At 48.2% G+C, this 17,912-nt stretch overlaps 2 protein-coding genes and 1 long non-coding RNA gene across 7 annotated transcripts in view; 1 reads left to right on the top strand and 2 right to left on the bottom strand.

Annotated features, from left to right (window-relative positions):
• UNK (unk zinc finger) overlaps positions 1–240 on the bottom strand; it is a 32,295-nt gene extending 32,055 nt beyond the window's left edge. For 2 of the 3 annotated variants that reach the window (XM_029926826.1, XM_029926827.1), the window contains exon 1: positions 19–179. In XM_029926826.1, coding sequence (XP_029782686.1) covers positions 19–122 — 104 coding nt within the window. In that variant the 5' untranslated portion in view covers positions 123–179. Of the gene's footprint in view, positions 1–18 lie in introns of all 3 variants that reach the window. The other variant, XM_029926828.1, reaches the window with a different exon arrangement.
• A 4,477-nt stretch (positions 241–4,717) lies between these two features.
• Positions 4,718–8,020, top strand: LOC115281925 (histone H3.3). Its single transcript, XM_029927643.1, has 4 exons — positions 4,718–4,847; positions 5,285–5,422; positions 5,525–5,678; positions 5,762–8,020. The coding sequence occupies exons 2-4, from the start codon at positions 5,295–5,297 to the stop codon at positions 5,888–5,890; spliced, it is 411 nt and encodes a 136-aa protein (XP_029783503.1). The 5' UTR covers positions 4,718–4,847; positions 5,285–5,294; the 3' UTR covers positions 5,891–8,020.
• A 3,363-nt stretch (positions 8,021–11,383) lies between these two features.
• Positions 11,384–17,895, bottom strand: LOC115281962. 3 transcript variants are annotated; one of them, XR_003904474.1, is made up of 4 exons: positions 17,800–17,895; positions 17,426–17,538; positions 17,249–17,336; positions 11,384–11,887 (listed from the first exon to the last, which is right to left on the bottom strand). It is a non-coding gene; the product is annotated as an uncharacterized LOC115281962 (long non-coding RNA). The 3 variants fall into 3 exon arrangements; XR_003904473.1 differs by having other exon boundaries at positions 17,249–17,339; positions 17,426–17,895; XR_003904472.1 differs by having other exon boundaries at positions 17,426–17,895.
• Positions 17,896–17,912: the final 17 nt, after the last annotated feature.

Here is a 17,912-nt window from a genome sequence, read left to right as displayed (position 1 = left end):
GGGGGGGGCTCTACGTACGTGTAGTGCTGCGGTTTCTCGGGCTGTGCCTGCAGCACCTGAGCGGTAGCGGCCGGGGGCGCCGAGGAAGCTGCGGAGCCGCCGGGCCCGGGGCCCTTCGACATGGTCCTGTCTTCCTGCCTCTTCGCCGCTCCCCTTTTATTATTCAGTCTGCGCGGTCCGCGCCGAGGACCTAGTGCGCCTGCGCCGCGCCACGAGAACGTGAAGACCCCCCGCACGGCAGCAAGGATTGCTGGGAGTTGTGGTCCTCGGTTCGGCTGGAATTTTACCGTCGGCAGAGGGTTGCTGCCAAAGGAATGGACCACAATACCCAGGGATCTTTGCAGACGGTGTCCCGGATGCTGAGGTCCCGCCACGACTTGTGGGGATTGCAGTCCCGTCCCGTTTCTCCTTTTTGCCAGTGCGTTTGCAGTTTCGCAGGGGAGCTTTCCCTGAAACTGGAGCTCCTGCAGAAGGAACTCAGGGCTACAGAGGCTCTACGGACTTCTGTAAAACAGTCCAAGATGATTTCATCGCCTACAGTGTAATAATTACCTCGCCACCAGATTTCGTAGGGCTTGGTCTCAGTTCTGATGCCAGCCCTAGCAGTGCTTTTAAGAACCTGTATTGTCCGTTTTTTGGCTCTGGGCCTTTGTGCTGCAGTAAGCCTCCAACATCCTCCTTACTGCGGCCAGGCTAACTGGGGAGGCAGGAAGGAAAGTCTGCATACTAGAAGTCAGCCTGAGAAATCTTTGCTAAAACAGAGCTACACGACACCATATTCCCGCGTCTTTGCTGAGGCGCTCCATGAACCTTTACTTGGCCCTGAAACCTGCAACTCCACGACTTGGGTCCCTTCTCAACTCGACACCTGGCCTAACCAACTTGTTTCTAGAACATTAGGGGCGAAAGATGAATTTAATGTCCGTCTAGAATAGTCTCAGTTACACCGGCAAGTTTGCAGGGGTGTTGAGAAGCCGTCACACAGTGTCCAGAGGCAGAATTTGGGTTTGAGTAGGGGGTGCAACTAATAATCCACTACCCTTTCGTGCTCGGGTTGGCAGGCTTTCTAGGGTTCTCGTTCCTGCTTCCCGCTAGTTCCGCGAAGTTCACTATGTGGATTTTGTAAAATAAGCCAGTTCCCCTGACCTAGGCATTCTGGCAGCTTTACAAAATTCTTCATGGATATATGGACACTTGTCATTTAACTTTGTTTTCCAGGGGCCTCTGTGTGGTTCAGTCGGTTAAGCATCCGACTTCAGCTCAGTCATAATCTCTCAGCTCCTGAGTTCCAGCCCTGCATTGTCCGGCTCTGTGCTGACAGCTCAGAGCCTGGAGCCTGCTTCGGATTGTGTCTCCCGCGCTGTCTCTGCCCTTCCCCATCCCGTGTGCGAACTCTCTCTCTCTCTCTCCTCTCTCCCCCGTTCTCTCTCCCTTCTCTCCCCCCTCCCTTCTCTTTCCCTCCCTCTTTCTCCCTCTGTCTCTCAATAAATAAATAAATAAACAAACATTAACTTTGTTTTCCATATTGAGTCAATTTAAATCCATTGTTTTTAAGACCAATTTATATATGATTAGATAGAATTTTGTTAACTAATGATTGTCACTTTAAAGAAAAGCATTCCCAGCAACCTTGGGAGCGAGGGAGGATGGGGTGAATGGAAAATTGTTAATGCTTAAGAATGATACTTATTTTATTTAGTTCCAAACAACCTCACATCAGAAGCCTACGAAGTTGAGAAACTGGTATTTCCCAAACAAGTTAAATCAACTGTTTAACCACTAGGGGCGTGTGAAGATGAAAAATTCCGAAAGGACAAATAAAACTTGTAGTATATTGATTTAACCCTGTTATTAAATCCAAGTAATTGCTTTGTATGTTATTCCCAAAATTCCCAAGTGTAATTTGGATGAAGAAATACAGCTCTTAGCACTAGGCTTTCGGTAAGTGTATACCATAAGCTTCAGTATGAGTGTGTACTGGTAAAATTGGGAGATGATATCATCCAAACTGCTTAATTTACAAGAGGGGAAACCGAAACTTAGACAATTTGCACAGAGTTACTCAGCAAGCCCATGACGGAACAAGAACTAAGACAGTACATCTTAGTACACTACATGCTGCATCACTTCTACATTGTTTTGATTGTATAAACATTTTCAGTTCTTGCCCAGTTCCGGTGTTGTCTTTCCTGCCCCTCACTGATTTAGGAAGAAGGGAAATCTGCATGGCCGCCGGAGTCAGAAAGACAAACTATTTCCCCTAATCATCCTTGAAATGGATAAATGTAAATCTATACCTAGCTTCTCCCAGAGCAGTTTTAGATCTCCTCTAGTAATTAACAAAACTGCAAAAAGTAAAACAAACCCAGAGTATCTGTCCTCTGGACAGACAGGATTCTGGATCTTTTAGAAAATCCTTGGAACACAAAAGGATTAACTTAGGAGCCCATTCCTTCTCCAGTACCTTTGGGCAGTCAAAAAAAAGTTAACCCCCTGCAGGGTATTTTTCTGGTTACATCCCAGAACATTTGACAGCTTCCTATGTGGGATCTAACCAGTGATTTGATTCTTGCTTTACACAGGTTCTGGGGACTGGGCAAGAGCCTGCATCTTGGTTTCTCATTTGCATCACATGAATGAAACAGAAAGCCTAATTTTTCCCCTACTGTAAATTTTGGGCAGAATGCAGAAATTAAAGTGACTAAATTATCACATAAAAGTTTAGGTATGTGATCATTAAATACAAATTGTACCTGTTAAGATTGATTGAGAGGGCTGAAATGAGAGGAATTTGATATCAGAGATTGGGTCAAAGACATTTTTGCCATAGCTGATTTTTCAAATGTGCATTTCTACCCTCACTGTTGATACTGAGAGCAGACCTTCAGTGTCACAAGTAAATTTTTGAGATATTTGTCTTTATGTACAATAATTGTCTGAGTTAAAATCTACACATACTTGGTTTTGCTACTTTTTAATTTGATAATTTAAAAATATTCAGGGCCACCTACCTGGCTCAGTCAGTAGAACATGTGACTCTTGACTTGATCTCACATTGGGTGTAAATACTACTTAAATCTTTGAAAAATAAATAAGGGGCACATAGGTGGCTCAGTCAGTTAAGCGTCCAACTTTGGCTCAGGTCATGATCTCACGGTTCCTGGGTTTGAGCCCCACGTCAGGCTCTGCGTTGACCACTAGGTCAGAGCCTGGAGCCTGCTTTGGATTCTGTGTCTCCCTCTCTCTCTGTCCCTCCCCTGTTCATGCTGTCTCTCTCTCTCTCTCTCTCAAAAATAAATAAATGTAAAAAAAAAGAAAAAAGAAAAATAAAATAAATAAATACAATATTCAGTGAAAAAAATTCCATGAAGCCAGAGTAGGAACTACGGAGTAAAATGGCCAGAGCTCTATTTCAATTTTCTGAGCTTTGTTTGGCTGGTGTTAACCTTAAGCCTGCTTTGATATTTTATATACTTGTGTCATCAAGAGAACTCAATATTACAAAACATCAAAGACATTTATTTAGGTAAAGATAGGGATTGCCGTTTTTACACATTTGTCATGTTTCTTAGAAGTTATATATCTACCAGAATATACCATTAAACACAAGGACATATTTAATTTAGTTTTCTTTATTCTTTATGGACATGCAAATGCTGTCCTAGGACTGTTCCCTTTCTGGCTGTAGTCATTTCATTCAACTGAATTACATAATTCAAAAATACGTTGGGGCGCCTGGGTGGCTCATTGGGGCGCCTGGGTGGCTCAGTCGGTTAAGCCTCCGACTTTGCCTCACGCTGTGATGTCACAGTTGATGGGTTCGAGCCCCGCATTGGGCTCTGTGCTGACAGCTCAGAGCCTGCTTCAGATTCTGTGTCTCCCTCTCTCTCTGCCCCTCCCCTGCTCATGCTCTATCTCTCTCTGTCTCAAAAATAAATAAACATTCATAAAAATTTTAAAAATATGTTGCTTAGTTTGTTCTTACTTAAACATATTGAAATTATAATGTAATGTAAAATGTGATCTGAAAACATACAGAACAGTAAGTATAAAATCACTGACATTTTTTCTTTGTATCTACTATTTAGTCCTACCGACACCACCAAACAAAAGAACTGCCTTTTGATTAAAATGTATATGTGTGATGTCTAAAATTGTTGGTGATATGATTTGCTGAATTCTAACTCTTTTACACTATGTACATAACTATCAAAATGGGAAAGTAAATAATCACAAAGAACACATTTTATTTTACAATGGGAAATATTTACAAAAACTTCCTTAAAGTAACTCCTCCTCCTGCATTTTATTAGCGAGTTGCATCTATGGTTAGGCTCCTGCCCATCCGTACCCTTAAGTCCTGATAGAGACCAATGCAATTCATTTGCATTGACTTTCTATTGTAGAGCTTTGGAACCAAGGGAAGGATCCAAACATAGCTTCATTTTATCCAATCAGAAGAGCCGCTTCGTGCTAACCTCTGATTTGCTCATTCCTCTTTGCATTCATCCAATCATCAGGCCACTTTAACAGCCAATCAGAGGCCTAGATACCCACCAATCCGGGAGCGGGGCCGAAGCACGGCCTTTGTGTCGGGGATGTCAGCGCGTCGGCAAAAGCTCCCGCCAATAGAAAAAGTCGTTGGTGTATGCAAATGAAGCCCCTATGACGCAGAGACGCAGCGTGAAGCGTGGGTATAAAAGCGGAGGCAAAGGGGGGGTTTGGAGCACTAAGCGGTTTGGTCGTTCGTTGGAGCGTATTCTTTTCTTTGCTCGGCGACTGCGGCTCTTCATTGGGCGGCGGAGCGGCGCGGCCATCGGAGAAGCGGCTTAAGACTTCGGCATTGGGTAAGTGTTCGCGAGTTTACGCGTGGCTCGAGGCCTCATCGGCCGTTGATGCCGCGGGCCGCAGCCGTTGGGAGCGGAGCGCTGGCCGGTGCGGGTCCCTCCGGCCGCTGGCGTCGGGTGCGGGACCTGGAGGTTTTCCCTTGAGGCTTCGTCCGGGAACCGCGTCTCCGCCTTTTTCCCGGTGGTGATTCAGAGGTCCCGACGCCGGGTTCCGGACAAGCGGGGCCTCCGCCCGTCGAGGAGGGGAAGTGACTCCTCCCCGCGCTCCCCCTCCCGGGGGAGGCCGCCACCGCTCCTCGCAGCCTGAGTCATTAGGGGAGGGGGAGGAGGCGGCGGCGGCCCCGGGCCATCTGCCGCGGCGAAGAGACGGGAGGGCAGGGGCGCCGAGCCCGTCGCCCCCTCCGCCGCGGCCCTGGAGTCACGGGTGTCTTCTTTAGGTAAAAGAAAATGGCCCGAACCAAGCAGACTGCTCGTAAATCTACGGGTGGGAAAGCGCCCCGCAAGCAGCTGGCCACTAAAGCCGCCAGGAAAAGCGCTCCCTCTACCGGCGGGGTGAAAAAACCTCACCGCTACAGGTAGGCGAGGCGGAATGAAAACCATGACCCGGAGGCGCGCGGCCCCGAGCGGGAGCGCTGTCCGTTCCCGGGGGTCCGCTTATACTCTCGTGCCCGCTGCAGACCCGGGACCGTTGCGCTTCGAGAGATCCGTCGTTACCAGAAATCGACCGAGCTTCTGATCCGGAAGCTGCCCTTCCAGAGGTTGGTGAGGGAGATCGCCCAGGATTTCAAGACCGATCTGAGGTTTCAGAGTGCCGCCATTGGAGCGCTGCAGGTAAGCCGAGCAGGGTCGGAGGGCTTCTGCGTGGCCGCTCGTCCTCGGAGCGAGTCTAATGGTGTGGCTCTTGTCCTCCACAGGAGGCCAGTGAAGCGTACCTGGTGGGTTTGTTTGAAGATACTAACTTGTGTGCCATCCACGCTAAGAGAGTCACCATCATGCCCAAAGACATCCAGTTGGCTCGCCGGATACGGGGAGAGCGAGCTTAAGTGAAGGCAGTTTTTATGGTGTTTTGTAGTAAATTCTGTAAAATACTTTGGTTTAATTTGTGACTTTTTTTGTAAGAAATTGTTTATAATATGTTGCATTTGTACTTAAGTCATTCCATCTTTCACTCAGGATGAATGCGAAAAGTGACTGTTCACAGACCTCAGTGATGTGAGCACTGTGGCTCAGGAGTGACAAGTTGCTAATATGCAGAAGGGATGGGTGATACTTCTTGCTTCTCATGATGCATGTTTCTGTATGTTAATGACTTGTTGGGTAGCTATTAAGGTACTAGAATTGATAAATGTGTACAGGGTCCTTTTGCAATAAAACTGGTTATGACTTGATCCAAGTGTTTAACAATTGGGGCTGTTAAGTCTGACCATACATCACTGTGATAGAATGTGGGCTTTTTCAAGGGTGAAGATCCAAGTCTTAACCACAGTGTAACTTACAGTTTCCTTAAAAAAAAAAAAAAAAAAGTAAAAACTGGCAGCTATAGAATACACTATGTGCATTTATAATAGCTATTTTATATATTGTAGTGTCAACATTTTTAAATTAAATGTTTTACATTCACATGTGGTGGGGAGTCTTGTCATTAAGGTGTGTGTAATTTAAAGTCCAGTTGGTTTTCCCCTAACTAGACTGCACTTGTTTCCTGAGAGTAAACTGCTTTGCGAATTATACCTTGCATAAGTCCTCATTCTACCACATGTTAACTAACCCTCTAGCTGATTAATGCAAACACTAAGGGGCGGATTTTATTTATAAGGGCTCTAGAATACAAGTTATTCACACCAGCATCATCTGTTACTAATACTCTATCCTAGTTAGTGCAGCTTTTCTTTGTGTTGTGGTTGGTCTCATAACTAGGTTTTTTCTCTCAGAAGAGGAAACCATACCGAAGTTCTTTTCCTTGTGGAGTTTGTATTATAATAACCCTTAGAGTAACTTGCTGTGGGAGAGGGGCACACAAGTCCAGCTTCTTGAACCTCTGCCAGATAAGGTGGTGTCTGGGTTAGGTTCCATCTGCTAACGTGGTCCTGGGAGAATCACCTTACAGAGATGGCCTTCTAAGTGGTTTAAAAAATTAATCTTCTATTGAAGTCTTTAGGTCAATTATGTATGTTGACTAAATTTATAAATAAACTTGTTTATTCAACTAAGTGTCAACCTACGTTGAATATACAAAGAAATACATTCATTATTTAGGTTCTTTGTATCCTGAAGTTTGAGCTTGGTTTGTATCTGGTTTTGCTTGGTAGAGAAAGGAACCGTTTGTATACAAAAATTAGATGTTCTTTATACACGTTATTTTAGTATAAGTACAGAACACCTTGGTCTAAGCCACTTTTTCCGTATGAGGCTAGTTTAAATGACCAGTGATGGTCCACTGTATGCCTATTAGTACCTAGATCTAGTCCGCAGGACCGTGGGCACAAGAGCCACTGGTCCAGATGAACATTTTGTGTATTTGAAGCTAGTAGCTATAGAAAGATAGATGTGCCCTGATAAAAGTAGCTTTTTAAAAAAAGTTTGGATTAGTTTCAAATTCAAGGGGCTTAGGAAGAGAGGCAGGCTGGGATTTAAGCTTGATTCTTGGCAGCTTAATGAGTCTTCATGAGACACCGAAGGTGAAGGTGGAGTCCAATAATGTGCTGGACCCATGACTTACCAATTCTGATCATCTCAATATTGTGTTTCTGAAGGACATTGCAGTCTTGGAGGTGGGGATGTGCTGTTGGGTGCCTGGCAGTGTCTGAGTAGCAGACCGCACTCTGGTGCTGGCCGTGTGTTGAGTTTACTAGTGGTGATAACCTAAGTGGGGTAGAACTTGAACCTTCCACCCCAATATAACTTTCCTACATCCTCATGGAGAGGTTTGTGGGCTTTGTTGGGCCGCTTGGAATCTGCTTTAAATAGTACGGCTATGCTTCCAGTTTGCATGAGCGTACTTAACCCAAAAGGCAAAACTATCTTTTGGTTCTAGGAAGCTGCCCACACAGGATAACCCTGGGTTTAGGTGATGGAACAGTCTGTAAGGAGAAAAGCAAAAGCTGGAGCTGATGGAGGTATCCTGTGCCCTTGATGGATGAGAAAAAAATAAAGTTTTTTTGAAGTTGAGACTATCTCATTTTGTTAATGGTCTTCATTTGAATCGTTACCCTCTATTTACAAATAAAACATTTTGTGGGGCAGTGCCTGGAAAGTTCCCTCCAGACTGGGGGAGGGGGGGCAGTGCATTCAGAAAGGACAGGCACACCCCTGTTTCAAAAGGTGTCACGATGTGCTCAAGACTGCCACTTGATACCTGTTGAGCCTGTGTGTTAACCGAGCGTTTCTTGATCAGGCCAGGCCCGTTGATCAGGAGGCTTGAACCCAGCTATTGACTGCCCTTGTCCTGAAACCCTCCGCCTGGCCAAAAGCCAGCTCTGCCCTGGTGAGGTAGCCCCTGGTGCTTTCTCTCCACCCATTTCTCCCGTCACTCCCCCTTTTCCCCTGCTAGGCTAACAGTAAATGTGGACCTGTGGGCCCATGTTTCTGAGTCTGAAATAATCCTGCTTCATCCCTAAACTGGTATATGTGTAAAACCAGATGATTTAGACAACACATGGAAATTGCATCCTATTTGCAAAATTCAGGGTGGCATGAAAACAGACAAGCACTAAAAACCTGGCTTATTAAATATGTATTTTTAACATTTCATTTATTTTTTGAGAGTGCAAGTGGCCGAGGGGCAGTAGAGGGGGAGGAGAGAGAATCCCAACCAGGCTCTGCACTGCTAACCAACAGACAAACCCTCAACTGTGAGATCGTGACCTGAGCCAAAATGGAGCTGGATGGATGTTAAAGCCACTGAACCAGCCAGGAACCCCCAGCCCCCAAACCGGCTTATTTACAGACATCTGTCCTCCAAATAGCCGACTGGGTCCTCTTCACACTTCCTTCAGCCAGAAGGAAGAACACCTCCGGGAGAGGCCAGCAATGGCCACCCCATACTCCTTGCCAGGTCTTCCCCAGACAGGGAGGCTCAGAGTGTAGGAAACAAGTTCTGAGCTGACTAGCTGGACTGGAAATTTACTCTTTTCCACTCAATTCATTTCCTCAGTCGCTCAGCTTTCTCCCCTGGGGCTCCCCCTTGCTAGCTCTTTGCAAGCAGGGCCTCCTGACTGGCGTTGGGCATTGTGGCTGGGGCCTGTGCAGCAGGCGGGTCACTTCCAGGTCGGGAAGCAGAGGGTAGACAGTCCAGTCTACCAGTGGGTCAGCAAGAAACTCGGGGCCCGCCCTCCAGATCCCGCAGGATGGGCCCAGCATGTGCTTGGGAGCAACAGCAGAGGGGGCCAGAGAGCAGAACCTCAGGCCTGTAGCCGGCCCAGCGCTCCACCAGCAAGGGCTAGGTGTGGTTTTACCACACCCTTCTGCAGCTGCTGTCTCACAGGTGGTGCCATGGTCCACTGGGCATGAGAACCTTGAGCCCCCACCCTGAGCCTCTGGCCCCCACCTTTGCCTCCTGGTCCCTTGGGTTGGAAGCACTTCACCGTCATCTCACTGTGGCGATCACAGCCTACTTCCCTCCACCCGGCCCCAGACCCTTAGGAGAACACAGCTGAGCTGGCCAGTCCTAGGCTCCACATCCTCTTCCTCTTTTGGCCCAATGGTGGTCTCACCTGCCCCCTGCAGGCACCCTCATGGGTGTCCGTCCAATGGCTTGATTTTGGTCAGCAACTTAAGCACAAACAGCTGGCCTAACTGCTCCTGAGGGCAAGGCTGGGGGAAGGAAGGAAAAGACAAGCCCCTGCCCAGGCTGCTAACCCAAATCCAACACCCCCAGAGAGAAGGCTAAAAACGGCCCTCTCGGGCCAGATGGCTGGCCTTTTGGCTCCCTGACCCCTTTGTCAGCACGTGTGGGGAGTGAGCGGGGCTGTAGATTGAGGCGGATGCAGCTGGGACAGCTTGGAGTTTACACATAAGAGGGCTGTGCTGCAAGGTGGAGCCAGAGCCTGGTGTCTCCCCGCCGGGGCTGCCTGCTTCCGGAGGAGGCTCCGTCAATTGCCCAGCAGCCCCTGGCAGTGAGGGACCCCACCCGGATACCACCATAGAATCGTGGGACCTGTCTCTGATGTGCCCTTTGCCTGAGCATCATGGCCGCTGTCTGGCAGGGGCCAGGCCTGTGGGTCAGGCACATCCAGGAGAAGCACAGAGCTTTCTGCCCTGAGCAGAGGACCCTCCTCAACCCGCACCTACACCTCCATGGAGGCAGCTGAGTTCTGCAGTCACTCGAGAAGGGGAGGGAGCTTTGGTGAGGCTGTGCCCCTTAGAGGGGCTATAATGCCACACAGGACTTGGAAAGGAAGGGTGCCAGGGGCTGGGGGGTCTTGTCTCCAGTAGCTGCCAGCCCTAGTTCAGGAATATAGACAGTGGAATGGAGGGTGGGCCGTGCCCAGTGAGAGTGCAAGAAGAGATGGCTGTGGGGCGTCTGGATGGCTCAGTTCCTTAAACAGCGGTCTTCGGCTCAGGTCATGGTCTTGCAGTTTGTGAGTTCAAGGCCCCTGTCGGGCTCTACGCTGACAGCCTTGGATCCTGTTTCCCTCACTCTCTCTGCCCCTCCCCCGCGCCCCCTTTTGCTCCCTCTCAAAAATAAACATTAAAAAAATAAAAACATTAAAAAAATTTTAAAAGGGGGGCACCTGGGTGGTGCAGTCAGTTAGGCATCAGGTTTTTTTTTTTTTTTTTAATTTATTTTTGAGGGGCGCCTGGGTGGCTCAGTCGGTTAAGCCTCCGGCTTCAGCTCAGGTCAGATCTCACATTCGTGGGTTCAAGCCCCGCGTCAGGCTCTGTGCTGACAGCTAGCTCAGAGCCTGGAGCCTGCTTCCGGTTCTGTGTCTCCCTCTCTCTCTGACCCTCCCCCTCTCATACTCTGTCTCTCTCTGTATCAAAAATAAATAAAAACATTAAAAAAAAAGTTTTAAATGTTTATTTTTGAGACAGAAATGGAGCATGAGTGGGGGAAGGGCAGAGAGAGGGAGACAGAATCAGAAGCAGGCTTCAGGCTCCCAGCTGTCAGCATGGAGCCCAACGCAGGGTTCCAAACCCAGGAACTGTGAGATTGTGACCTATGCCAAAGTTGGACACTTAACCAGCTGTGCCACCCAAGCGCCCCAAGGATCAGATTCTTGATCTCTGCTCAGGCCATGATCTCACGGTTCATGAGTTCAAGCCCCTGCTCTGACGGTACAGAGCCTGCTTGGGATTCTGTCTCTCCTCCTCTCTGACCCTTCCCTGCTTGTGCTTGCTCCCCCACCTTCTCTCTCTCTCTCTCAAACTTAAAACAAAAATTAAAAAAAAAAAAAAATGAAGAGATGCCTGGTGCCCTAAGCTGTCCCCTGCATTTTGTGAGTCTGGATTTCTCCCTGGCCCTTGGCACGATGGTCATCAGCCTAGAGGACAGGAACCTCAGAGACATGGTGGGGGCGCCAAATAAAGACAAGGCCTAAAGTTGGCCCCTTTTATTTAGCAGGAGCATCTGAGGCCAGGGAGGGACAAAACGCCCCTGGGGCTCTGAAGGGAAGGCCTGGGATATGCTTGCATTTGGAGTTGTGCCTGGCACAGGAGAAGCTCCAGACGTGTGCGCCGACCAGCCCGGGCGGCCTTGGCAGCGCCACAGCACAGCTGGCTGGCTCTGCTGCTGGCATGGGTGACAAAGAATCAGCCCAAGTCCTGAGAGCTTTGGTCGCTGGCCTGGCTTCCAAGCTGGGAGTGTTCCATGTAGAACCTGGGGCTACAGTGGTCTAGGCGAGCAGCCGCCCCTCCCGTCCGGTCCCTTATTCGCCTCTGAGCTCTGTGTCGTGGTCACGTTTCAGTAAGCAGAAGCTATCACCGGTCAAGATGCTGCTGGAGACAGGGCAGTGACTGAGAAGACAGGTTCAGGGTCAGATAGGTTCAAGGCCCAGCTCTCCCATTTGGATGTGTTCCCACGCCCATCTGTGCTTCCCTATCTGTGAAACGGGAATAAAAACAGGATCTAGTAGGCTTGAAAGGATTTAATGACATAATCTGTGCAAAGCCTAGTGACTATAAATATGTGACTGCAGAAGTAAAGGGCACTGACCAATCGGAACACAGACTGGTAGTAAACAAGCAGCACTGCTCTGTGGGCGGAGGACGGCCCTGATATCAGGCCTTACCACATGCTCAATATTAGTATTATCAATATTACAGAAGCTGCTGTCATTAATATTCCATCAGGGCAAAGTGGGTCCAAATCAGAAGATAGGTTAGCCCTCTGGGAACAACCACAAAGAGAAACGCCCAGAATGAGTGAGAGGGTGGCCATCTGCTGAGAGCAAACATCTTCAGAGAAGAGATCTGTAGATATTAGCATGGGAGGTGTGGACCGAAATCCCATCAGGGGTCCAGGCTGACTGCAGCCAAGAAGTCAGAGCTCAATCGCCTTAAGAAAAACGGAGTCTAATTTTTTTTAGACATTTCTTTCTTTTGGGGGGCACCTGGGGGGCTCAGTCAGTTGAGCTTCCGCCTTCGGCTCAGGTCACGGACTCACGGTTCATGGGGTTTGAGCCCCCCATCAGGCTCTGTGCTGACAGCTCAGAGCCCGGAGCCTGCTTCGGATTCTGTGTCTCCCTCTCTCTGCCCCTCCTGGGCTCGTGCTTTCTCAGTCTCTCAAAAATAAATAAATGTGTGGGGTTTTTTTTGTTTTTAAGTTTGTTTTTGAGAGAGAGAGAGACAGAGCATGAGCAGGGAAGGGACAGAGAGAGAGAGGGAGACACAGAATCTGAAGCAGGCTCCGCGCTCGCTGTCAGCACAGAGCCCGATGCGGGGCTCGGGCCCACGAACTGTGATCACAGATCATGACCTGAGCCGAAAGGCGGACACACTCAACCGACTGAGCCACCCAGGCGCCCTGAAAAACCAAGTCTAGCAGGAAGGACCCAAAGGCTAAGGATAGCCCAGAGATAGACACAGACTCTGGTAGGGAAGAGGCCCCTCTAGAGTGCCCATCCTTCAGTCAGGAGCCAGGTGTCACCAGGGCCTGGACAAAGGTGTGTCAGCAGCCCCTGGGCACCTGGCAGGCCCTGTAGTATTCTCGTCCCTGCGGTGGGTATCGCTGGCAATTTTGTCATGAAACCTCAGTCCCATGTGACAGCTGGTTCGGGCTGTGCTACTACTTAGTAAGGGTTTAGGCCAGTAGAGCAGAGGACAGACCACTTAATGTGCCACCCCCCCATCCCCCAATCCTGTGACATCTGGCCAGGAAAGTGGGAGGGAGGGTCAAAGGTCAGAGGCAGACTTCTCCTGAACAAATTTCAATGTAACCTGCTGGATGAGATTCAAAAACAGAGTAAACACATCTTCCACCTAAAATCAATGTTCCAGAGTTCCTCAACGAACAAACAGGAGCGCTTGCCCTTAGGTCAAATCCAAGTTCTCTAAGAACAACTGAAACAATACAAAGGATGAGTAGAGGGCAAACGGCTGTGTTTTCAATCAGAAGGAAACAATGGAAATAAAGACAAGGGTGTAAGTTTCCCAGGCACTGGGATCCCTCCCCTCTCTCCTTATTTAGAAAGCTCTATTCTCCCCCGTCAGAGCACTTAGCCAGAGGCCGCAGGATTGTGTCTGCGCCTGCCTCCCACCCAAAGCAGGAGAGTCTGGGGCATTTATCTGGCCAATTGCACACAGGAGAGGCCACTGATGTCTGTTGAATTAATGGATGACTGATAATAACAGCAAATATTTATCCTGTGCTTAAAAGGGCCAGGTGCTAGGCTGGGCACTTTGTGAAGATGATCTCATTCGGTTCCTTTTATAACAGTTTGTTGGGAGGAACTGCTAGCCCCATTGTACAGATGAGAAACTGAGGCCCACGTGGGTAAAGCATTCCCAGAGAAGGGGTCGCCTCGTCCCACATGTCTCTGAGAGTGGGGAGTTGTTGGGAGGCATGGTTTATGAGTTTAATCCCATTTCAACCAGCTCCGAGGGCCACTCATGTCTTGTCTTTTGTTTTGCCTACACTAAAAAATGGCTTATTGAGGATTGCTCAAAGGGGCTGGCCATCAGATGGAATTTAGGATTGTTTTATTTATTTATTATTTAATTTTTGAGAGAGAGCAAGCATGAGCAGGGGAGAGGGGCAGAGGGAGAGACAGAACCTTCAACAGACTCCACACATTGAGCCTTCTTTTTATTTAAATAGTTATTTAATTAAATATTTAATTATTTATTTGAAAAATCTTTACACCCAACGGGAGGAGGGGTGTCAATCCTATGACCCTGGGATCATGACCTGAGCCTAAATAATGAGACACTCAACTGATTGAGTCACCCGGGTGCTTCCCAAGGTTTTTTTCAAAACAGCTTTTATAGAGTCGCCTGGGTGGCTCAGTTGGTTAAGCGTCCAACTTCAACTTAGGTCATGGTCTCATTGTGGTTTGTGGGTTCCAGCCCCGCGTAGGGCTCTGTGCAGACAGCTCAGAGCCTGGAGCCTGTTTCAGATTCTGTGTCTCCCTCTCTCTCTGCCCCTCCCCCACTCATGCTCTGTTTCTCTCTGTATCAAGAATAAATCAACATAAAAAATTAAACAGAAATAAAAAATAAAAACAGCTTTATTGAGGGGTGCCTGACTGGCTCAGTCAGAACGCTCGGCCCTTGATCTCAGGATCCTGAGTTCGAGCCCCACACTGGGTGTAGAGATAAAAAAATAAACTTACGGGGCGCCTGGGTGGCTCAGTTGGTTAGGCATCTGACTTGGGCTCATGTCACGATCTCGCAGCTCGTTAATTTGAGCCCTGTGATGGGCTCTCTGATGACAGCTGAGCCTGGAGCCTGCTTCCAATTGTGTCTCCCTCTTTTTCTGTCCCTCCCCTGTTCATGCTCTGCCTTTCTCTCTTTCTCTCTCAAAAATAAATAAACATTTTAAAAATAAACTTAAAAACAAAACAGGGGCGCCTGGGTGGCTCAGTCGGTTAAGCGTCTGGCTTCGGCTCAGGTCGTGATCTCGGGGTTCATGGGTTTGAGCCCCGTGTCGGGCTCTGTGCTGACCGCTAGCTCAGAGCCTGGAGCCTGCTTCGGATTCTCTGTCTCCCTCTCTCTCGGACCATCCCCTACTCACACTGTCTCTCTCTGTCTCTCAAAAATAAATAAAAAATGTTTAAAAAAAACAAAACAAAACAAAACAGCTTTGTGGATATATATTACACATATTATACACCGTTCAAAGTGTAAAATTCAGTGGTTTTAGCAGCCATCACCCCGGGCAATTTTAGAACACTATCCTTGCCATGAAGAGAACCCAGTACCCTTGGCTGTCACTCCTGATCCCCACCATCAGCCCTAAGCAACGACCAATCATCTTTGTTTCTGCAAATTTGCCTACTGTGAACGCGCTGTGTATATGGAAGCATTACAGTTTATGGTCTTTTGTGACTAGCTTCCTTCACTTACCATGTGTTCAAGGCTCAACCCTCCAGTTCCCATATCATGTCACTTAAAAAAAATTTTTTTTTAATGTTTTTATTATTGAGATAGAAACAGAGCATGAGTGCGGGAGGGGGCAGAGAGGGAGAGAGACACAGAATCCGAAGCAGGCTCCTGGCTCTGGTGTCAGCACAGAGTCCAACATGGGGCTCCCACCCACGAACTGTGAGATCATGACCTGAGCCGGAAGTCAGGCGCTTAACCGATTGAGCCACTCGGGTGCCCTAGCCCTTCACGCTTTTTATGCCTGAATAAAACTCATTGTTATGGGCATGCCACGTTCTCTTTATCCATCTATCCAGTTGGGTTGTTAACACTTTTTTTTGAAGTTTATTTATTTATTTATTTAGTAATCTCTACACCCAATGTGGGGCTTGAACTCATGACCCCGAGATCAAGAGTCACGTGCTCCTCCAACTGAGCCAGCCAGACATTCTCAGTTGTTACCATCTTTTGGCTAATGTGAATAGTGCTATTATATAAACATTAATGCAGAAGTTTTGTGTGGACCTATTTTTTTTTAAATGTTTATTTTTGAAAGATGTGGGGGAGGGGCAGAGAGAGAGAGGGACAGAGGATCAGAAGTGGGCTCTACGCTGAAAGCCGGGAGCCCGATGCAGGGCTGGGAACCGCGAGATCATGACCTGAGCTGAAGTCTGGAAGCTCAACCGACGGAGCCACCCAGGCGCCCCTGGACCGGTTTTCAATTCCCTTGTGTCAAATTCCTGGGTCACAGGGAAACTCTACGTGGAGCATTTGGTGGAAATGCTGAACTGTTTTACACTCCCATCGGAGACGGAGGGTTCTGATTTCCCCACATCCTCAGCAACAGTACCTACAGTCTTTCATTTCAGCCATACTAATGGGGGTGAGATGACACCTCATTGTGCTTTAGATTTGCATTTCCTTAATGCTAAGGGTGTTGAGCACCTTTTCAAGTGCTTATTGGCCATTTGTAATCTTGGGGGAAGTGTGTGTTCAAGTCTTTTGCCTGTTTTAAAGTTTGTCTTTTTTGGGTTATAAAGGTTCTTATGTATTCTTGATACAAGGTCCTGAAATTTAGGAGTGGCAAATATTTTCTCCCATTCTATGGGTTGTCTTTTTACTTTCTTGACTGTGTTCTTTGATGCACAAAATATTTTATTATGTTTTTCTTTCCTTTTTAAAAATGTTTTAATGTTTATTTATTACTGAGACAGAGAGAAACAGAGCATGAACAGGGGAGGTGCAGAGAGAGAGGGAACACAGACTGAGCCACCTGGGCGCCCCCAAAATATTTTATTCTGATGAAGTACAACTTATCTATTTTCCTTTTATCTCTTGTGCTTTTGGTGTCATATCAAAAAAGCCTCCACCTAAGCCAAGGTCGCAAAGATTTACTCCTATATTTATTTCTAGAATTTTTCAGAGCCGCATTTGAAAATTTTTATTAATGAAAAATTTTTAAATTTTATTTTAGAGAGAGAGCAGGCAAATGGGGGGAGGGGCAGAGGGAGAGAGAGAGAGAATGTTAAGCAGACTCCAAGCTGAGCTTGAAGGCTCTATCCCACGACCCTGGAATCAGAACCTGAGTGGAAATCAAGAGTTGGAGGCTTAACTGGCTGAGCCACCCAGGCGCCCCCAGAGCTGCATTTTTTTTTTTGAATTGAGTTGTAAATAACATAGTGTTAAATTAGTTTCAGGTGTACAACATAATGATTCAACAATTCTATACCTTACTGTGGGTTCATCATGATGAGAATCAGAGATGCATTTCAAATGCAGTGCTCCACTCTTTGGGCAAATCCCCCCAGCAGACCCCAAGCTCTATCCCTGGCCACAGCTCTCCACAAAGCCCCCACGCTAGTCCCAAACAGGCTGCTTACATTTCAGCATTCCTGCTTCACGGTTTCATGTAGATGCAAATACAGACAGGCGTCCTGGCGGGGACAGCTTGAAGATTCAGGACGCAGGCTGCTGAAAGAGGAGGCGGTGAGTGGCAGGTGCTGGGTCCACGGCTCAGGACCAAGGAAGCACCTGCTGGGGCCAACAGCCCCACCTACCTTGGCAGCTGAGGTTGGTCCTCCCAGTGGAGGCTGGGCCCGCGGTCCACTGCCACTCCTTCAGCCTTGCCTTGCGAGCAGTTATGACAGCGGGGCTGCTATAGAAAAGGGGCCTGTAGAAAGCGACTCCATGGTCAGCACGAAACTTGGCTTTCCTCATCTCAATTTACACATCGTGCCAGGCCACCCTCTCAGAGACCCAAGATCAGGGTCTGATGACCTCTCAGCGGCAGGACTCTAGGACCTGGGAAAGCCCTTTGGGAAATTCAGGTCGGCTGGATGCCAGCTCTGGGGCTCCGGCTGTGGGTGAATGGCCTGGCCGGTGTTGGTAGCACAGAAAGGGGACACTAGAACCACGGAAGGGCAGCTCAGACCTTCCAGTCCAGCCAATACGACTCGAGTGGGCCCCCGCCGGCCTTTTCCAAAGTCCGCCGCCTTCCGCGGAGAGAGGGTGTGGGGGGAATCCCAGCCCGAGCGCCCAGCAGGT

This window comes from Suricata suricatta, chromosome 17 (genome assembly GCF_006229205.1).
Source record: "Suricata suricatta isolate VVHF042 chromosome 17, meerkat_22Aug2017_6uvM2_HiC, whole genome shotgun sequence".
NCBI lineage: Eukaryota > Metazoa > Chordata > Mammalia > Carnivora > Herpestidae > Suricata > Suricata suricatta.
The sequence above is the reverse complement of the archived record's forward strand: the minus strand, read 5'-3'. Positions and strand labels throughout refer to the sequence as shown.